Below are 22,715 nucleotides of genomic sequence, written 5' to 3'. Positions count from 1 at the left end.
TTTTTGTTTCTGTTTTAATCGAATATTCTTTACGAGGCATAAAACCTTTGTGCAAAGGCAAATGGGTCTTGATCAGATTTTTTAAAACACGAGTTTTACAAGGCTTTTAATTTTATATGTATGAGGTTCTAACTTCTTTTAATATTTTATAAGAGTGATAGATGTAATTTGCTGTAATCCATGTTATGATTCTCAGTCAACTGCTTGAGGTTATTGAGAACAAATCACGTGAAAAATCACATAAACGATTTTAAGTTGTGTCTTGTAACATACTTCATATTTGATGGTTGTCTTCATTGTATCAATATTCATATTTTCATCGTGTTTACGTCATCATTCACATGTGGTTTGAGAAAATTTTCAAAGAATCACTCATCTCATAATTATTTTAAGTCAAGCACACCTAAATTAGAAGTTTTTGTGTTATGGGCTCCCTCTTGGAGAAACTCTTGTTGGTACAATGTGGACAATCGTCGAGTCTGGGCCATTACATAATGGTATCAGAGATGAAATCTCCTAGTATGGTGTGGTTTGGGGACGGATTGAGCGGAAACGTGTGGGCATGTAACGCCTAGTGCTGACGAGGGTGAGGATTAATCGCCGGTGACACGAGGTAAAACGGATAAAGTGCGACTTCTAGAAAGATTATAGACGAAGGAGAACATGAATGAACTGGTTACACACTTGAATGAGAGGGCCAAGGAATTTCAATACTGTGCAACTATGAAAATGTACAGTTGAGCAGGGCTTAAAAGATTTGATTTACTTGAAATTGTTAGTTTCTATTCACACAACTTGATAGTTGCTTGTATATCCATAATACTTGAGACAAAATATTGTCTTGATGTAATTTTTGGATTCATCAACATACTTATGTTAGGATCGATTTTAAAGTTTTAGAAGGGGTGAATACACTCTTGAAACTCTTTTTAAAATATTTGTGCTTGAGATGATGTTACTAATTGTTAACTGTAAAAGTCATTTTCTCGATTAAACAGATGCGGTTGGACCACTTTAAAACGTTGTTCAAAGTGCGGAAAGGTTCGCTTGATCTGGTGAAGAATATAATCAGCTGACTAGACTTTTAACAAAGCAAACTAGACAATAATAAATGCTGAAAAGAAAATAACACGAGATTTTATGGAAGTTCGAATATTTAATCCTTATACGTCTTTTCTTCTTCTATTTAGGAAAGAATTACCTACAAAACTTTAGTTTTACAACAATTTGTACAAGCACAATTCAATTTAGAACTTATCTCTTGTCTAAATTGAAACTTCTATTACAACTCAAACAAAATACAACTGTATAAATATGTGAATTATTTTATTCAACAGTTCAACAACCCTCGGCAATTAGCCTTCAAAGAATGACTTGCGAAGTTGTGAGAAGCCATGGTTGATCCTCGATGATCTGAGATAAACTTGAATACGAGGACTAGTGAGAAGATTGAGAATATGTCAAGTAAGAGAGTTCGAGATCCTTAAAATAGAGAGTTTGTAGACTCGTAAAAGAATTGGAACTTCAAATGAGTGAAGACTATCTCATCTATAATGGCTCTTGATTCTAATTTTCCAATCCTTGCAACATTCGACTTTTTCTTTCTGACACAAAAAAATTTGTCTATGTCTTTATTGCATTAAATGATTGTTGGCGTCTTGTCAAAAATGGAAAGAAGCGGCTCTGAATAGTTGATACTATGAAGATAAGACCGCAATAATTCTCCGCCTTATTGGGAGAGATTCTGATCTTCTGATAGTCTTGTTTATTATGCACGATTGGTCAAAAAGATCTTCTGAGATTAAACAAGTCGGTAGGTGGATTTCTTTGAACTTTGTGAAATTCAGCTCGAAGACCAAATGCAGCACATCTTGCAGAGTCCGGTTGGGATATGAGAATGTCGGGTTTGAAACTTAAACAATCCAACTCGAACAATCCAGGTAGACATATCATCTTGTTGAACATTCATACTATCCAACTTTGAGAAATACGATTCTAGAAGACAATATGACCAGACTTTTTAAACTCCGGCTCTACATAAAATGGCGGCTAAATCTTATAATAGTTATCCACAATTTGTTATCACCAAAATTAAACAATTACAAACTAACAACCTTTGTTTCTATTTTTTAGCCTCCCTATTTCTTTTCTTTATAGTTTACGTGAAAAATTAAATTTATATAAAAAAAATTCAAACTTATTGAAAATATAAAAAAATTAATTTTATTTTTATTTTTTCGATTTTAGTTTTAATTTTTTTTTAAACAAGAACACTTGTATGAAAAATAGATTTCCAGTTGAGTATACAGGAGGACTAGTTTAAATTATATTTTAAGGATAAATTTTAAACATGAATATGATAAAAACATAACTAGCAAAATTTGAAGTCACATATCCGAAGCCAAAAGAAGTGCCAAGGTGAATCTTTTTTGAAAATGTTTTCTGCCACACACAGATCCCTGCCTATGACCGTGTGTCGACCCGTGCCAGATGGTGAAACCTCAAAAATTATTGGTCATGACCACATACGCAAACATAAAGGTGATACCGGGCGGGTGCAAAGAGAAGGGCAAACACCACGGATCTGAATGCGTACCTGTGGCCAGAAACATTACATATGCAATCTGGAGGAGCGGATCCCTACCACAAACCTTGGTAAGGTTAATGCTAATTACAGTCGATGAGCCAGTTTATCAAGTCACGACCTCGAATCCATGCAATGCTCCCTGGTAGAAACCATGCTCATGCATTTCAAAGCTGAAATACATAAAGCAACAGAAGTGCAGGTGCACCCCTTGTTCGTTAGATGGCCCGAGAGTACAAACATGACCACGAACTGTCCATAATGCCACATGGAAAGTAAATCTTTCGGTTCAGCAACTAACATTCCCAAAGCAATGAAAAATCAGTAAATTAAATTTAGTGATTGTTTAATTATTGGATCTGTCGATTGAATATTGAAGAAAGATCCAATGGATTCATCAGGGTGTGTGAAGAATAAAGTTTTACAGGTAGCACTGAAAAACACATAAATTCCGAAGTAAGCTAGCTTGGACAAAAAGATAAGTTGTTAATAACGGAATTTGATACACAAGCTTTGATTTATGTGACGACTGTGAGAAAAAGAAGCAGTTATAATTCAGTGCATTTCCATCTGAAACCAGAACAGGAGGAGAACAGGAGAAGAATAAAAAGAAGGCATTACACACTACAAAAAAGGATGGTATTATACATTTGTAAAAGTTCTTGAAAAATGGAACAGCTTTCCTTTGACAGGTTCCATAGACTACCTCAAAATGTATCAAATGAGCTGCACGACAGCGGCAATTCTTAGCACTCCGTTTTGGAGGAGATCGCCAAGCTCGTCAAATAACAAAGCTGTTCGCCAACCCCATCCTTTTGGAGCCTTTGGTAAAAGTGTTCCTGTTTGTTTGTAGCTCCCAAACACCATTACTTCTCTCTTCGACGGGCATACCAACTAAAAGAGTAAACGTCAAAACACAATGTTTAATGCACGTTATAGCTACTAGACTAATTATGCAACGTTCTAATTTGAATGGTTAGTTCACCTGATATCTAGCAGTAACCTTCTCTCGTGAATCCACATACATATGGACCTACAAATCACAATAGTCAGAGAAATTACCATGCATCAATTGTGTTGCTACAATCAAGATAAGCTATTAAGTATTGTCATCGATAAAAAAAAGTGAAAAGGTAGAGTTTTCTAGATCTTTCAGAAATCTGACTAATTGAGATGATGCTGGGACATGGCAAATGAGAAATTGTAAAAAAATCTCCCACAGAAGTAGGTTATCAATTATAACAAAAACAAACTAAGAAAAAAATTTATTTGTTTGATCATCATGCTAAGCAATCTCATGAGTGAGAAAGACTAGAATGTCTGATTTTAGTTTAAGTACTACGATGGGTTTGAAAATTTCCAGTATAATTTTGTGATGATCGAATTGAGTAACCAAAAATAATTTGGTTCTACTATTTTAAGATTAAGACTTTATGCAAAATTTTACGAAGCATGCTGTTTATTGTTTAGTTTTTAATCAAATATTATCTGGCAATCATTCCAATACGCCAGTTAAGCACTTTTGTCCTTGGCTAAAAACAGAGAATGAGAATGGCATGAAAAACGCTCCATGTAGTCACATTATCAGCCTAGCCAGGGTTAATTGTTGATGGATCATGACATGCACGATGCAAGATATCAAAATAAGAATTCCTTTCTCATCAAAGCTGGCTGGAACCAGCTTCTTCAAAGATGGTTAAACTGCATTAGGCCTTCCAAATGCTCCCAAAATCTAGCACAATGTGGACTTAGGCTGCCCAAGTGCAATGTAAAATAAATCTCAAAAGGAAACTTGAAAGTTCACCTTTCTAAGTGGATCACTAATCTCCGCCTTCCGCCGATGAAGAAACAGACCTGTGGAACAGTTGGTAAAGAAAATTACGCCATAAATACAACGCTGTTATTATAAAGAAAAAATTAGTCTAATTCACAGTTTAGGAATCACACCAAGAGTTCGGCGTCCTTGAGGATCTTCATCACTAAAAGCCTGGATGCTAACCTAAGAGATGCAAAACACATCAAAGTTTTTAAATGAGTAAACTCAAAGCAATCAAAGAGAATTTAACTGCGATCTAATCAATGTTAAGAGAAGACACAATCTACTTATACCTTCCACAAGGAACCAGCATAAAATACTTCAGGAGAATGCTTAACTTGACCATCATTAAGTCTATGTACCTCATGAAATTCAACCCTGAAAAACCAGTGAAGGGTAATTACCAAGCATAATAAGGTGCTGTAGTCTATTCCGGCAGTAAACATCAGGTTAAAAAATCTAGTTTACATTTATGTCTCCCAATGTTGGCCTGTTGGTCAAATGAGTCGAACAAAAAAAGAATACAATTTTGTCTATTACATCACATTGTCTTTAACCTTCATTCCAAGAGAAAATTTGGAAGAAAGATCTTGGAAGAAAGATAAACTCAAGTTCCTTCCGAAGTAAACAACATGAACAAGTAAAAAAATTAAATTGAAGTATCAGCAGCCTTCTATCTAAATCAATTTGGAAATGGAGCCAAATCTACCTGAACAGATTTAAACATGATTTTTGAAAGTATAAATCACAATAGAAATCATAATGGATGCCAAAAGAGAGGGTAGCTTACGCAAAGCGAAATGGCGGAAAGTGACTCAAAGGTGTTTTCAGATCCAATGATATAGCACTATTTTCATTGGCCCACTCAATCCCAATAGCATGCTCGTGTGAGCCCACTTCTACGGCTACACCACTGGTAGTTTGCCCAGGGGATAAAGATCCACTGAGTTTGCTTTGAATACCCATTTCATATTCTCTACCCATGGGCACCTCATGTACATCAGTTAAATCATTTGATCCCTGACTGAGCCCCACCAAAGCTGTCAATCCATCTCCAGCAAGATCCCCATTGTTGTCAGTTCCATTTTCTGGATCATCATTAGCAGGAAGTTGCTGGCGGTTGCCCATACCAAATGGTACACGAGAAAAGACATAACGAGTCGGAGGCCAAGCAGCTGTAGGCACAAAAGTAGTTCCACGTCCGATTCCAGCTAGCCCATCTATATTCCCCCTGACATGCACACGAACAGGCCTAAAAAGGCCACTTCTTTCCCCATGAGCAGAGCTAGTGACATAGACTTGCCCGATATCATTTGATAAACTATTAGGATCGTGATCTTGGATGTGGTATCCAGTTGCTGTAACTCCACGTGAGTAGCCAGGTTGCTGCCTACATGCACATGCTACACTAGTGAGGCAGCAATTTTTGCATGTATCTGCACCAATTTCCTGCACCTGTTGGCTTAACAGCATCTACAATATGCAAGAAATCCAGAAACAAAACAAAAGATGAATGCATTATCTATCAAATAAATCAAAAAAATGAGGCCAAAGTTCTGGATACATGAAGTAGAAATAGTGCTGTAACATAAATTAAAGAGAAACATCTTGAACTCGTGCAAATACAAATGGTGCAATGGATATGGTGGATGTCACATCCCTCGTCCAATTTAAGAAATTTAGCTGCATCCAGAAGTATGGTCATATCTGATCCTTTACTCCATAGCAACAGTATCAAAAGTACTATGTAATCAAGCATTCAGTAACATACCTGCAGCCATAAACCATCATTCACAGCTTTGCATGGGAAGCCCATTTCTTCAAGATGCTTTCTTACATTTAACAGTGCTTCAAAAGACATGTTGCAATATAAAAGAGAGCAACCTTCAAAAATATTGACAAAAGAATCATAATCTTCTCTGCTCATCCCACAATGCCGTTTAAAGCAAGTTTTTGCCTCTCTTCTATCCACTATCCTACCACCCCATGCCAGAGGGGGCATGTTGCATCTTTCCCATTCATTAGGCATCAGCACATTACATGAAGGATTCATTGACAAGCAGTGCATTTGATCTCCTGGTGTCCAATTACCATTCAATTGATAGCATGCATCTTCACCTGATGGCCCTTCCATGGCCAAACCACTAATAGTTGATCCACTCATTCCAATACCAATGTGCATATTCAGATATGAACATGAGGCACTAATATCATGCGCACAAAATGTATGATTTGCTGAACTTTGTTCGACAGTGCAAGAGTATCTTGACTCCAAATTTGATTGGCTGCATGCGGTTGGCAATTTTTGTTTACCGCTGGCAACATCAAAATGAGAATCCACAAGCTCAACAAGAATATTATGAGCTGTATTGTGGCCCTCAACCTCATCTTTCAATTTTAAACACCCATGTTCAGATTCCAACGTGTTTTTTGGGTTCTCATCTGCCAAAGGTTTTTTGTTTACTTTTGGAGAATCAAATTGTGTACCTGGTACCACCTCACAACTCGAACTTCCCTGATCATGGTGTTCTGTCTCGCAAAGTTTAGTTTTTGCAAGAAGAGTGTACCGTGCCAGTTCAAACCTTTTGACATTCCAAAAAAATATTCAGCCTTTGTCACAACTTTCACTACAACAAAATATTACAAGCAGCTTCATTTTCTCACCGTTTCTCTTCACTAGGCACCCATAATTCATCTGATGTGAGTAAAGCCTGTAATGTTTGCGAGGAAAGTTTGGGGAGCACCTGAAACAAATAAGAGTTAACACAGCTTATACACATCTTAAAAAGGAAAGGGAAAAAAAACATCAATGCCCTCCAACCACTGAGAAGTTCTAAGAAAATAACTTCTAAGACCATAACAGTATGCTCTGAGAATGCCCTACCTCTTTCAATTCTTGGGCACCACTTTGACAAAGGTAGCCCCAACAAGCATTTCTAACACGTTCCCCATGTATCCCGTAATCTTGGCTCTCAGCAAAAACCTATATTAATATGGCCATGACTCCATAACAAACTCTTATCAAGAGCATGATGTTATTACAAAAAAATTATAAGACCTGATATGCTAGGAAGTTTGAAGACCACAGTTCAGCTATAATGAAATCTGTGCAAATCGAGCATAAATCCTGCACAAAAAAGTCCAGATTTAAAGACAAGATGGAAAACATAGATAAAAAAAAGTGAGGTAGAGAGACTTAGCCACCATTCTCTTGATTTTTCAACAAACCTTCTGAAACTTATGGCAGAAGAACGGAAACCTGGGAGCTCAAATGATGCCAATTGACCAACACAAAAGATACATTGTGAAGCAATTTACATTTTTCATTGGTAACCTTAAATTTCGATGGTAATATATTTCTAATCTAATTTTTTTCCGTTGTGAGAAACAATCTTAACAGTTGTAAATTTGTGACGACGTCAAATAAGTACTACGGGAAAGATATGACTGCAATAGAAGCTTCAACAGTAACATCAGATTTTTCTTTTCTTAATAACAACTCTTAATAAATTCAATGGGTCAAAAGGGGAAAAAATAGAGAGAGCTCCTGAATTTTCCACACAACAAAGTTTGCTCCAAGGACAAAAAAGGTAGCTAAGCATCATGGGAGCAATACACAAATTACATTTCACACAACTGACAACCCCCTGGATGCATCACTACAAGTTCAAATTCTTTCCTTCAATGCTTGTGTGACACTATTGACTGTACATCCATTTTTGTTTTCCTAGGCGTTCAATAGAAAAACAAAGAGGGGAGACAGTTCATTTATTCAGTGGGGTAACAACGTAAACTTTGCTTATGTAAATGAATTTAACACAAAAGATGGAGATTTAAGAAGACATGGTATTACAGACAAACATTGTTACCTGAAGATCGAGAAAAGAAGCAACAGCAAGAACTCGAAAGGCATTATTGTCGTTTAACTTAGGATGATGTCCATACAGATACGCCAAAGCTGTTGTCATTGCTTCACCATTAACATTTTTATCATCTACGTGCAAAGTGAGAGTGGGTGCGTTGGCTTCTTTCCAAGGGCCTTGAAGCATATTCCTGCATATCAGAATATAGTCAACACAGACAACTATTTTACACAATCGTGAAAAAGAAGGGGAACTCTTAGGCGACGAAGATAGACATCACTTGAGAAAAATAGCAGCATGTTAGTTTCTTCACTTTTCTATGATGATGTTACAACTATAACAATGAATAAGTGTTCAAACCATCTTCACATTGTTCACAATATGATTTTTGTAAGTCCATGTTTAAGGATTTACACACAAGAAACTTTGCTTCTGGATTCCAGATGCAACTCAGCTGGCCTCACGCCTTAACAAGTTTTCTAGTACCAAACTCAAAAAATTATTATACATAATACCAACATTATGCATAGCATGCCCATTTTAATCCCCCGCAACATTGAGACAAACATACAACCGATCGACTCACACAACAAATTACAAAATTTAGCCGTATCACCACAAACATTAAAATTTTAAAGTCTTTGTAAAAATGAATTTGAAAATCCACCAATAACAACAATACTTCAGGAGCCTCTAAAATATTCACAACCAATAAGACCCAATACATTATTCCAAAGGCGAATCCCCTCGTAGAAAATACCGGAAGTAAGAACTCCGCGATAGAACGAGGCGGTGGAGGTGATAAGTGGACCCCATAGCGTTCAAAACGACGTCGGAGAACACACCATTATTAAACCCCTCTAACTGAATGTGACCGCAAAGTGACGCGAGGTTGCAATCCAAAGACGCGCGCCGCATATGGACGCCGCCACGCCTCTCTTCTGTGTTATTAGCATCACTGTTTTCCGCAAGCGAGGTCTCTTTCGTCATCTCCACCGGGCCCCCGCCTTCCCCTCGGTGATTATGGTGGCTATACCTCCTTACAGAGTAGTGTTGCGGTCTGGGCGACAGCAATTGCGGGGGTGGACCTTCCATTTGAGGAACATGTAGTGATCCTGAGAGGAATTTCAGCGGAGATTACGCAAATGGCGTGGGGAGCGGGTCCAATTCAGTGCTTGTTGTTCGAATTGTGCATTGGGAAAAGAAGGAATAAAAAATGACAAGGAGTGAGGGTTGATGTCACGCCTTTATATTGCACGGCCATTAGCCCTGCCAAAGGTTAGGTTTACCATTCCAGCTTTTTAATTAATTTAATTTTATTTTTAAAATCTCATTTAAGACAAAATTATTTTACAAGTAAAAAAAGTAATTCCATGCTCAATGTCCTGATCTTGTTTGGCTGCCAAAGCCTTGGTCACTGCAACGACATAAGTAGGAAGACCAATTATACAAACATCACAGCACAAATCGACCGTAATCCATCCATGAAGTGCCTCGGAGGCACGAAGTGACAAAATTATTAGAGGCATGAAGTGACACCCCTACTCGTTCCTCACGATTTCCGCCATAATGTGGTCCCCTTGCCTCAACGTCATAAACTCTCAAGTCAGCCAAAAGCGTACTTCACCAGTGAAGTTCTTGGAGTAGAATACATCCTTGAAGCCTTCCCAAGTGAGGGTGTGCAGATTCACCGACACAGATGCTCCTTCCCAAAATAGTCGAGCATCATCTTTCAGCAAATAAGTGGCGCACCTAACTCTATCAGCTTCCTGCAACTCCATAAATGTAAAGATCACCTCTATGGACTAATTCATTCCTCAGCCATCATTGGATCAATCGTACCCCCAAAATCCTTAGGGTCCATGTAACATCTACTACTTAAAAATGCTATTAAAATTTTTTTTTACAAGCTCATTTTCGAAATTATTAAAATTTTGCATGCATGCGACACTGCTAAAAACATACCCTTTTAAAAAAACGATCGTAATTTAAAAACAAATAAAATATTAAGGTTAAAAATGGCCAACTCGTCCATCACAGATGTGCGTAAAAATAAACAAGTAAAAATCCTAGTAATCATCAACATGTAAAAACCAGTGTATAAAAATGTTTATGTCCACTCTAAACTCATAAAAACGTGATGTGAGGAAAATATTGTCCTTGGATCATGTGCGCACATCCAGCCCTGCCTACTCAGAATTCGACACCTCCAACCTCCTCATCGACATGCTCACCTACATCATACACGCCTAGTGAGTCTAAAGATTCAACACACATGTACCGTTAATAGCAAATACATATACATAACAAGCAATAGTGAAAAGTGCTATAATAAAATACGTTTCATGACCTTAAAAACGTAACGTAAACATATTGTAAAAACATGCGTGTCAAAACAGCTCATCGTATCATCATAAACTTATACATTTACTTTTAATTGAATTCAGTTAATTAGTTGTGACTTTCGTATCAGCTCTAATCGTATCAGCTCTATTATATCAGCTCTATTCGATGGATCCATCTACATATAACCGTGGTACTCGGCGGCTGTCGGACTTCAGTGGCAGTATTATCCATCCACTGAGCCTAGGTCTCATCATCATCGTATACATATATCGTCAGTCACAACCAATTCACATCCTTCAAAAACATCATCATTATCATCACTTATCAAAATCATGCATATACGTAATTTTTCCTTAAAATCAAGCATACAACACATTTTTCATAGTATCATAAAAATCATGCTAGTGATACAAATCATTTAAATAAATCATGTCAAATTGTACTCAAGACGCTGCCAGGACAAAAATCTCGAGTCAGGTGCAAAATGACCATTTTGTCCCTGAAACCCAAAATGACCATTTTACCCCTGGACCTCTAAATTTCGACCCGAAACTTACCAAACTTCTTAAAACATCCTAAAACATATTTATAAGAATTTCTTATACGTAAAATCGAGCCCGTTCCAAACTTAAACGATTCGTTTTAAAACTTGGACCAGGGTCCCGGTTTTAACCCGAATTTCAACCAAACATTTCCCAACTCGAACCGTGACTTAACTACATGACCAGCCTCTAAACCATCAGCTCCAGACCACTTATGACCCACGAAACACACCCCAAATGTTGTTGTAAACTCCTGCGCATCCTAGCCTTACCCTAGCCGTGACTCTTGAACCAAACCATCGGCCCTACACCTAACCAGCTCAGACCAGCCCCTTCTAGCCCACCTTAAGACCCTACTAGACCAACATAAGCTCAGCCCTCATCCCTATGCAAGCACGACGACGCACACGCTCGCTATTCCCCTAAGCCGCACCACCCGAGCCAATTCCCCCTTCTCGCGATAGGCCGGCTCCAAGGATGGTTTCAGCGGTGGTCGAGCCTCCCTACGCCGTGTCTCAGACCCACCAAGGTCTAGTCCATGGCTTGGTTCAGCCCTTGCACCGCCGGCTCCACCCCTTACCCGATCTACAATCAAAACGAGCCAACCCCTCAACTCAACTCCCCTCGGCTCTAAGCTTGACAAGCCTACCCTCAACTCCAGCATTATGACAGCCCTTTACCATCATGCACAGCCCCTTAGCCTTGACAACATGGCATTCCCTCGCAGCAAATCATAAAAAACATGAGCATGTGACATAAAGATGCAATTTTCATGACAAACCTTAAGCAAAGCATGAACACAAGGTAGGTCGAGAGATTTCCATGCATTTACACAAATTTTTGCATATTATTGGCGTGAATGAAGATAAAAGAATATACATGCGTGCCTTGATGTGTAGATGCTCAAAAACTCGAAGAAACGAGCGTCGGAGCGGTAGCGGAAGAGCGGGGAGAAAGCTTGTTTGAAAGAAAAATGGAGGGGCTGACTTGCTGCTGTATTTTTCTGCTAAAAACCGTGAGGAGGGAGGCTGCTAATGAGGGAGGGGGGTGGCCACTTAGTGCTAAGTAGTGTTAGGGTTTGCTAATTAGGTTTAAGGAATAAAATAGCACACTAATGGGACTTAATTTAAAATTTAAAAAGGTTTTGAGTCCATTTAGCATTAAAACAAACCCAGTAACACTCCCGAAAAATATTTTGTTTAGGTACGTTTTTGAAAATATTGCCCGAGCCCTCAAAAAGTCCTCTGAATCGATAAATTATGCGTACAGATTAAAATATAACCCGGCGAGTAAAAATATCCACCAAGGCCCAATTTTCGAAAAACACTCTTAAAACACTAAAAATTAATGAATTAAAATTAATCATTCAATAACAAATATTTTTCCTGATAATCCCCGGTCTACGTTCCTCGTTCGAGCGCGAAATGCAACTTAAAACCCTGATGCATGAAACTTTAAAATGATCGTGGAATAAACTCTAATCATGCAATACTCATGCATTAAATGCATACAAATCATTAAACACGTATTTTAAAATAAAACCCTAGGTTGCATGCATTAAGGTTACATAGATCGAATTTTCTGGACCTTACAATCCATCTGACGAAATCGCTAATATATTGCCTTAGGCCTCGTCCTCCTATCCACATGAGCATTGTTCCTCGCAAACTACGCCAAGAACTGAGTCATGCCCGCAAGCATCTGAGCCTCAAGGTCTGGTGGTGGACGTGGAGGGAAAACTCTCTGCTCATCACGAGCCTCACGACTCTCTCGGTCAATCATATGTCTAGGAGGCATACTGTTTCATAATTTAACCCAACATGTAACCAACATGCATAACCGAACTACTCATATACCATGCTAAACATGCCGTTTAAAGAAACTCGTATAGCACCTAATGCATCTAAAACTGTATAAACTTACAGAATCGAGGCGTGACTTCCTGCGCTTCTCGCAACCAGTAGTGGCAAAAGCCTGTATAAGAAATCTTGCGCTCTGATACCAATTGTGACGAACTGTGTCTTAAAATACTACTATTATAATATTTGCAGAAATTTTAAAATTTTCTTATTAAATAATTTGTTATATATATAACTCGTGAAATAAATCACGGTCACCACTTGTACTAAAAATAAAGTTAATATTAAACTCCATCATTTTAAATACCACAACCATCAAAATCCCAAGTTTAAAACATACACCATAATTTGAAAAAGTCTAATGTAATATAAAAATCAACATATTAGTCACCAAAACTAAGGCATAAAATTTAAGAAAATTGTTTTAAACGTGCATAACTGAAATCCCATAAACTATAAGGTCCTCGGGTTTGCAATGCCACTGGCCCGAGCCTGCTTACTGGTCACCGCCTCCCGTCTCCTCAACTACATCATCTGCATCGATTAAGTCTAGTGAGCCTAATGAGTCAACATGCATAAACAGTGAATAAAAAGTAATGCATAATAAAAATCCATGCAATTTTAACATGACTCGAACATATCACAATATAAGCATAAATATGTATAATGTGACTTTCCTGCATGAACAATTTCATAAAAATCATAAAATCATATTTTCATACTTGTCATGTATAATCGTAAACTTAAATAATTTTACGTAGAGTTCTGTTCAATGCAAGTGCTCATACGCATAAATTGTTTGATCAAACTAAACCGCAGTACTGAGCCGACAGGGATCACTACAGCTCTTGGACTGGATGTCCGCTTCCTAACATAACATAATCCTCCAAAGAAGTTGGAGAGGTTCCCAGACACATTCTCCTGCTTCCAAACACGTAACATAATTTGGTTACAAGACAAATCGCATAGCTCAAAATTAATTATTTTTCCCGTGATACATATTTACGAACATCGTGGACTTCGTTGGAATACCTTGTACATGCTGCCAAAACCTCAATATTTATCTAACCAAACATAGCTCCGAAGAAGCATTCGAACACGTACGATTCTTGAATTAATTTAAATAGCTTACGAATTACCGAATGATTCGGGACTCAAACCATACTTAACCAACATCCTAACCTACTCTCGAAGACCCTAAACCAGCCTCGAACCATGAGCAAGACCCAAAAAATGTGAACAACAGCCCATGGAGACGCACGCCTAAACCAACGTGAACGGACCCGAACCAAGCCCTATACTAAAAAATTAGACTCCACGTGAGCCCCTGGTTGAGCCCTTTCCAGCACAGACCCGCAGCCCAGCCCTTAAACAAGCCACAGCCGTGAGCAGCTCCTTCGCGTAAGCCCACCTGTGCACAACTAAACGTTTCTGGTTCCTGCTTTCTATCCAACCAACCAACCCTTTAATCACACTATCTAGGCTCACCCTAAGACCCTAAGACATGCCCCAAACCATATCAAGAGCCCTGGTCCATCCATACGCTAAACCACAAGACTTGAAGCACCTACGTCCCTTACATGAGACCCATTTATGTGCAGTCATGCGTTTCTAGTTCTAGCGCTTTCTCTAACCAACCAAACCGTGAACCACCTTAACTAGGATCATTCTAAGACCCTTAGATAGTACTGCCTAAACCATAGGCCCGATCCCAGGTCAAGCCCTCCACTGAACTTGACACCATCAAGGCCGCAACCACCCTTGTGCACGCAGAGATGTTTGCTTCGGTTTCTACTGCACCAGCAACCTATCGGCCCGTATCGTACCACTTAATAACACCTAAACTGACCCTAAATCATAATCATATGTAGCATCAAGCCATAGGATCGGTCCAGCAAAGACGATGATTAAAAACTCTTTAAAACGAATAAGTTCAAGCTTAATATGTATCTAAATGAGTTTTGATCAAGTTCTAGCATATATATAATTAAACCAATGAGTTTTCATGCATATTTTATATCAAAATACAGTATATAACATGATCGATGCATAAAAAAATGTTAAGACATGCCTTTGCGTTAAAACGTACGAATAGTCGACAATTGAACGTGTGGGAAAATGGAGGCCGAATGGAGACGGGTTGCTACATTTAATAGCTCGAAAAGTGGCTAAATTAATCAAGTATAGTGGTATGGTGATCGGCTGGGCTGTTGGTGGAAGAAAAATAAGAAAACTTCCAGCTTCTCCTTGCAAAGAAAATGGCTAAGAGTTGTATTTGTTGTGTGTGTGTGTTCAATGTGTGTGTTGTGTGTGCGCGTGGGATTAATGTATAAGATATGGTAGGACTCTTCTTGTATTTAAATGGAATAATGATTAGGTGTTTAGCTTAATTAAATCACTATTTAAAATTACTAATTAAGTCCTCACAAGTTAAATTACTAATTTATCCTTCCAATTTTTAAATTAATAATCCCACAAATTTTAAAATTCTACCCAAATTAAATACTATCTAATTTAATTAATTAAGGCATAAAAATAATTAATAAAACATTTTATTTCGAGTGGACGTGTTTACATTCCTCATTTTCTAATTTGCTAAATAAAATGCTTAATATCTCTTTTTCACCAGATAAATTAATTTAACTCTTAAATGCTAAATTCATAAATCCTTTAAAATACTTAATTTCTTGGCTTAAAATAAAAAAAATACAACTTAAATTTTTAATATCTTAATCGTCTCCGGTCTCCTTTACCGGTTAGGTATCGAACATTCGTTTGAAAAACTAAAACTCATGAAACCATATTAAATATAATAAATTGCATGATAAAATAAATATATATAATTTAAAATAATTTTAACACATATCATGCATTACTTAGATTATTAATTAAATAAATTAATTAATTCAATCATGTATAAGGTTTACGTGTATTAGTTTTTGGACACTACAATAAATTCTGGATAGTAGCCTTCAACTTGATGCTGAAATGCTCAAATTTTTTCTACGTATGCTTGAATTTGGTGTGCATGTTTCCATCATATTGTGAGCTATATACATAGGGCCAAAATTTCATCTGAAAGGGGATTTATGCTCCATTTCTCATGCCCCAATCTCATTTTTGATATGGTCACACTTTGATATAACCAAAGAGCCACATGGATGAACTAAAATTTCATTTCTTACACATTAATAATTGTGTCCAAATCTAAGCTGAATTTGGCAGGTGAATTTTGAGCTTAATGGAGCTAAATTTGAGGGTATTTGAGCTGAGGGTTTTGTTGCTTTATGAGTTAGAAGTATTGAAATATCCTTGGTTTAAATCGATTGAGCTTGATTTGAGCCGAGCTGAAATTCAGGTTAATGAGCTAAAAATCTTAAGTTGAAAGATTTGAGCTAGTTTTGAGCTGAAAGTTTTGATGTATCATGAGTTAACAATATTGAAACATTGTGGCTTGAGCTCGTTGAGCTTTTGGAAGTAAAAACTTGGGTCATCACATACGAATTCAAAAATTTGATTTTGGTATAGTAACTTTGATTTTTTTTTTTTGTCATTTGTAATTTGTCAGAAAAATGATGTTGTATCGGAAAATGTTGAAATGACATCGAAAAATAATGACGCATCAAATGTCAAGTAATTAATTGAACCAAAATAAATAGAAATTAAAAGAATGTACCAAATAAATAATTAAAATTTGAATATTTAATTAACCAAGCTCAAAATTAGTTGAAAAAAAGTTATTTTTGTATGAAACACTCAATCAGCTAGATGAGTAAAACATGTATTTTTTCAACCAAACCAGTGATAAAAGTGTGCATGCATCTATCTGTCTTTTAATTTCACCAGAAGACTTGCGAGCAAAAATATTCAATTTTGCTATTCAATTAAACCGATAAACAAATGGAATATATGAAAGAATACAGTAACTACAACCTACAGAACTATAATAAGTACTACATGTGAGCAAAAAAAGTTGTTCTGGTAAACACAAAAGGAATTCTTGATCTCGATAGGCCTTTACCCATTCAATAAGTCGACAATCTTACAGATTTGTATGCAGGGTGAATCAATCCAAGATCATCCCTCATCTCTAATGGCTTGCTCGTCTCGTTTCGAATTCTGCTCACTTTCCTACTCGCAAGCGTCTTATGCGTAAAACCATACATCTGCAGAATCTGATTGTCCCCGAAATTGAATGCGCGATCCATCTGTTTCAAACACCTTTCGACAGGATAGTCGCCGAACTTCCCACAAGGTTTGCAACCGACGAAATGTGTCACCAATGGCCACCGGTAATCTCCGAAACCAGGGTGATAACTATCCATCATTTCCTCGTACCTATCCACCAAAAACCCCCAATAGCCATGCAAGAAATATGTACTCTCGAAGTAAACCTTGTCACCCCACTTATCCTTCTGCGTGGTTAATATATATACCATAGCAGACTGATCATCAGCTTCGAAAACCGGCCTATCTTTCAACTCTCTGGTTAAAAGTTCTCCGAACTCTTCCCTCACCTTTCCTTTCGGCCCCATCGGCCCCAGCGCGTCGAGAAGATCCAAAGACCACTGGCAGTTCCTTAACAAGAAACTACCAGTGTTCAGTCCGATCCAGTTCTTATTTTCATAAACCTCATGATCCCAACCGTGAAGTACGATATTATAACCCTTGTACCTCTCCCAAGGCAACTCAAAGACCATATCTGTGAACATTGCATCACTATCCATCCACCACAGGAACTCCACTTCCGGATGCGACAACAGAAGTTTACGAATCAACGGTAGTTTCGCCCAAAACCCGGCCATTTCTTCATCTAGCAAGGCCATATTGTAAAAAATCTCAATCCCATGTAGCTTACAGTAGTCAATCTTGTTCTTGATCGATTTCAGCAAGTAATGATCGCCAACCGGGTTCTCGCACGGCTTGGGAGACGAACCCGTGACCAGTAAAACCCTGGGCTTCCTTCGAGCGACAAAATTGGGAAAATTTGGATTCCGCCTCAGCCATAGCCCTCTCATTCGATCCCAATTATCAATCTTCGGACCTAAAATGTACGGCTTTGAGGGATCACGTTTAAACTCCTCAAAACCATCATCCTCGTCTTTGAAAATTCTCTTTGCATCAAAGTTGGCATAATAATGGCTGCCACTTTCCCCGCCAAAGAGGGATTTCACCCGCCGGCCATGCGAAGCAACTTCCAAAACACTCCGGGGCTCGAATCTCCTGCGGACGTAAGAGAAGGTTTCCCGGATCTCGTCCAGGTCTTTTTCCGGCGTCCCGAATTTCCCGGCACCAAGACTTCCGCGTAGGACTATCACGGTAAGAAACAGGCACAGGAACGTGACCTTACAGTTGCGCGAAATCCGATTGACCTGCCGAGCTCGGCGTTGGCTAAGGAACCGTTCTAGCATGGCGGGTTCAAATCCTCGTTGGCGATTAATTTGATGGGAAGATCACGGTTTCAAAACTGTAAGCTTCTTAATTTCCATGGATCAATATTGGACGTGGGACGTTGAGGTTAAGGATTTGTTCTTTCATTCAAGTTTTATCGCAGAAAAATGGGATCTGGGAGAATGGATATGGAGGAAATTTCCACTTTGAGATGGGTTTTCTGAGGGAAAGCGGAACTGTGATAAGTATCCGTGGACGAGGTGAAGCTATTTCAGACAGGAATTGTTTATATACATTTTCGTTGGCTTTAATTGCAAATTCCCCCTTCAATTATATATCTCATACCCATTTAATCCCAATTAGTTTATGTATCACACTTTTGCATTATTTGCATCAATTTATCTTTTGTGAGCCTAATTTTTTGAATCTCACTAGTCAAATTTTAGTCTTAATGCAATAAATAATATTAGTTCATTTTAGAATTTTAATTTATTTTAGTATACACTTTATTCATAATTATACCATTTATTCAATATTTCATAATTTTAACACTATCAATTAAGTATAACTATACAATTTTTTTATGACGATGAAACCACAACTGCTATCATTCGATACGTCCTGAATAAACCCCAAATATTAATACAGAGATAAAACTATACAATTGAGTCTACAATTGTCGATTAATTTATATACTATTTATAGTTTTTCGTATTGTATTACTACTTATTTGTTCTATTAACCCAAGGCTTTTGCATTGTAAGTTCTAAAAATTTGAGAAATTAATTTAAAACATTAGATAATCAAAGAACTTAATTCAAACAATTATGTTCCTACCACATAGCATAAATAGTTTGACTTTGTAACCTAACAAAATTAACATAGGATAAATAGTAGTGTTTATAACGACAAAACTTCTTAAAAAGATCTTGCACCACTGATGTTTGACTACACTTATTAAAATAACTTAAAGTTTATAATTTTAGAATATTATAAGTTATAGCTGAGAGATCTTATTTTAATAATAAGTTATTAAATTGTTTGAATAATATTATTTTAAAAAAAATATATATGTTGATGTATTTGTGTTGGAACTTTTCAAGTTCGCAATCTTAATTTTGATGTTAACAAAACTTGTTAATTTGTGTTACTTATAATATACCTTAGTGTGCAGAAGCTAAGATCAGTCACGAGTTGTTTACATCGCAAACTGAAGATCTAACTGATCGCACAAACTGAATCAGTCTAACTGTTACGTCAATTGAGCAGTCCAACTGATTGTCCAGTTGATAGGTGGTTCACCAGGAGAACCTCAGAAGCCTGGCCAGTCGAAGGAGTATTCAACTGATGAAGAAATCCAGTTGATCAATTCAACTGAACGAGAGTGAAATCAGTTCAACTGACATGTCAACTGATTTCACCAGCATAACTGAAGATCAGTTCAACTGACTAGTCCGAAGCATCAGTCAGAATCTTTCAGTTGTAGATGAAGACAAACTCTTTCAAATGGATTCCAGCTGTGCGTGAAGGTACAAAGCCATTGTCCAGTCAAAGGACAATAATAGACGTTGCATCAGAGCATTAAAGACAAAACGTTTCAGAAGGGCAGTCGAAAAGTCGAAACACAAAGTCCAAGAAACGAATTCAAGATGCAACGGATACAATAAATGAATCATACTGTACGATCAGTTTTTCCTCCCTATAAAAGGAGAAGATCAGTGAAGACTCAACAACAATAACAACAGAACAAGAAGAACACAACTCAAACACAAAATAAGAGAGAAAAGAAAGGGCACGCATATTACAAATCAGCTTTCAGAAGCAATCAGCCTAGAGGGACACTTCAACGTGTTATCAGCTTAGTATAGAAGCTTATATCCTTCAGTGTGTGAGAACATCTGTAAAACCCAAGATTTTGTGATCGTGATAATATTTTCTGTAATTTAAGAGTGCTAGGATTATTCAATATTGGAGTATCTATCTCATTATTTTATTTGAGATGTAAGATTTGCAGTTTATCTAAAGTTGGGTGGATAATTATATCGTGTACAATATTTTTGAAGCTCAAGATTTAAGATAATATTGTGCATATATTTTGAACTTGAGATAATAAATAAGTCTATCACAATCCAATAATTAAATAAGAAATTTGGATATATGCAGATAAAGTTGGAGATAAAAAAATTCAAAGTTGGAAAGATTTTTACCAGATAAAGATCTAAGATTTGATATACCTGGATAGAGATTAAACAGAGGATAATATGATCTCTAAATTTCGAAATATCCAAGGGATGAATATTTAGATTTCGAAAAATTATCCAAGATAACGGATAAAGAATGATAATTATCCTAGATTTAAAGTTTGATTCAAAGTTCAAACGCGAAGATAATACACGATCAAGATAGCAGCCACCTTCCTATAAATAGGAGAAGCTCCCATTCAGAATTTACACCTCATTTATACATCAAATTTTCGAAATTTATCTCATTAATTTCGAAATTCTCTCCGAAAATTCTGCACGAGTCAGCAAAATTATGTCCAAGTTCAAAAATTCGTTTCTCTCTCTCGGGTACTCGGAATCCGATCTCCACCGTTCAGAATGTGTTTCCATATGTTTCGAATAACATATCCAAAATTCGGCCAAATCCAACGGTTAGTTTTTCGTTTATAGCATTTGCAAGAAAACTGCTCAGATTCTACGTGGGAAACAGCATACCTACGGTTTTTCATCCATAAACAGGTTAAAAAGACTTCCAAACCCGATCTCCACCGTTCATAATTTATTTGATATAATTTTGGACGTACTGTAAAAGTTTGAGCCCGATCCAACGGTTCAATAAGGCACAATGAATTTTTCAAGATTGTTGATTTTCCGGCCGATGTGCTGTTGCGTTTTTGAAGTGTCGGTTGCATGATTCTTCTATAGTTTCGAATTCTTCATGTTTTCTTCCAGGTTTAAGGTAAGTGGGCAAATTTTAAATTTTTAAATTTTTGGGTTATGTGTTTTTCTTTTTAAAGAAAAAAAAATGCGGTCGAACACCGTCTACGTTTTTTTAAATCTTGTTACGTTTTTGTGAGGACACTGTGAGGATTCCCTGAAAATGGGTGGAATTCCAACATATGGCCCTTAACAGTGGGATAGAACTGTTTTACGGCCTCGCCCCCTTAGAGGATTAAAACTTAGGGACTGACGTCAGTAAACCATGAAAGGTGGAAAATTGCAGTGTTAAAATTATGAAAAGCATGCTGTAAATATATGTTATTTTCAAAAATATGAAAAATTTTATGTGGTGTTCGATATTTCCCCCATTTACTGAGTATTCCCAAAATACTCACCCCTTACTTTACCCTCCCAGATAAATCAGAAGAAGAAATAGAGAAAGAAGAATCAGACATCAGTTTTTGGGCTGATAGTGGACGCATGAAGAATTTTAATTAAGAATATGTTCTTGTGAGTTTTTAATTCTAGTTGTGAACGCTTCCGCAGATTTTTACCGTTTTCAGAGTTACTATTGTAAAGGCGATTCCATTTTTAGGGTATATTTATGATATAAACTGGTTTTGGTTTATAGTGTACTACGAGGCTTGTTGTTTAGCAATTATGTGATTGTTGAATAACGCCGGTGTCGACTGACCCCGGTCTCGGGGCGTGACAACATCCCTGTTCAGTTCTCACACACACAAACACTCTCATCCACCCAAATACCATATTGAAAAAAGACGTTAAACTTGTGTATGTAGTTTTTGACACATAGACGTTAAAGAAGTGTTGGCTGTAAGGTGCTGCCTTCAGTCGTAGTTAGGAGTTTATTTTAGGCAATAGTGTAAGTCCTAGCTAAGTGGGTTTATACAAAGTATTGTATAAATCAAAGTCTTCTAGTGGATCTTACCCGTGGTGGTAGAAGGGGTGACGTAGGAGCAGTTGAAGTCTCCGAACATCCATAAACATATCTTGTGTATTTAACTGATTAACTGCTGTTTTCAAATAGTTTTGATCAGTTAGAGTATTCTTCAGTTCAGTTGTCACCATAACTGAACTGAAGAATGCAAAACCTAATATAGTATTTCTCAGTTATTCAGTTTACATAAGTTAAAATGTTTTCTAATAACAGTATTCTTCACGAAGGATTACTTCGAGTTTCTTCCGCTTGGTTTTAAACCAAAATCGATTTAATTCATCGGTGTTAATATTCTTAGAACATGAGCTATTGCAGCTCATTGGAGAATATAGTGTTCGAAATGCCTTCGAAGACACTTACACACTCGATCGTTGAATTTGATATTATAAAATCTTTTTATTGTCAAAATTTAAA

General features: G+C 37.1%; 2 protein-coding genes across 3 annotated transcripts; both read right to left on the bottom strand.

The window, feature by feature from the left end:
• Nucleotides 1-3,033: 3,033 nt before the first annotated feature.
• Nucleotides 3,034-9,517, bottom strand: LOC140984358 (uncharacterized). Of its 2 annotated transcripts, XM_073451716.1 has the most exons (13): nucleotides 9,024-9,517; nucleotides 8,270-8,453; nucleotides 7,459-7,527; nucleotides 7,285-7,383; nucleotides 7,065-7,144; nucleotides 6,172-6,982; nucleotides 5,191-5,873; nucleotides 4,694-4,778; nucleotides 4,532-4,583; nucleotides 4,389-4,438; nucleotides 3,570-3,617; nucleotides 3,291-3,478; nucleotides 3,034-3,154 (listed from the first exon to the last, which is right to left on the bottom strand). In XM_073451716.1, exons 1-12 carry the CDS (start codon nucleotides 9,356-9,358, stop codon nucleotides 3,302-3,304), a joined length of 2,673 nt encoding a protein of 890 aa, XP_073307817.1. In that variant the 5' UTR covers nucleotides 9,359-9,517; the 3' UTR covers nucleotides 3,034-3,154; nucleotides 3,291-3,301. The 2 variants fall into 2 exon arrangements, with proteins under 2 accessions (XP_073307817.1, XP_073307816.1); XM_073451715.1 differs by having other exon boundaries at nucleotides 3,034-3,478; nucleotides 9,024-9,516.
• Nucleotides 9,518-17,026: 7,509 nt separating this feature from the next.
• LOC140985123 (xyloglucan 6-xylosyltransferase 2-like) lies at nucleotides 17,027-18,636 on the bottom strand. Its single transcript, XM_073452878.1, has one exon. The coding sequence runs from the start codon at nucleotides 18,419-18,421 to the stop codon at nucleotides 17,036-17,038; it is 1,386 nt and encodes a 461-aa protein (XP_073308979.1). The 5' UTR covers nucleotides 18,422-18,636; the 3' UTR covers nucleotides 17,027-17,035.
• Nucleotides 18,637-22,715: the final 4,079 nt, after the last annotated feature.

This window comes from Primulina huaijiensis, chromosome 9 (genome assembly GCF_012295235.1).
Source record: "Primulina huaijiensis isolate GDHJ02 chromosome 9, ASM1229523v2, whole genome shotgun sequence".
In the NCBI taxonomy this organism is placed as follows: domain Eukaryota; kingdom Viridiplantae; phylum Streptophyta; class Magnoliopsida; order Lamiales; family Gesneriaceae; genus Primulina; species Primulina huaijiensis.
The sequence above is the reverse complement of the archived record's forward strand: the minus strand, read 5'-3'. Positions and strand labels throughout refer to the sequence as shown.

Excerpts from the sequence above, each read along its gene's own strand:
- LOC140984358 (XM_073451716.1), bottom strand. The coding sequence starts at position 9,358 with ATGGAAGGTCCACCCCCGCAATTGCTGTCGCCCAGACCGCAACACTAC. Across the intron at positions 4,584-4,693 it reads ATGCTGGTTCCTTGTGGAAG|GTTAGCATCCAGGCTTTTAG; the intron begins GTATAAGTAGAT and ends TGCATCTCTTAG. Across the intron at positions 3,479-3,569 it reads AGGTTACTGCTAGATATCAG|TTGGTATGCCCGTCGAAGAG; the intron begins GTGAACTAACCA and ends TTACTCTTTTAG.
- LOC140985123 (XM_073452878.1), bottom strand. The coding sequence starts at position 18,421 with ATGCTAGAACGGTTCCTTAGCCAACGCCGAGCTCGGCAGGTCAATCGG.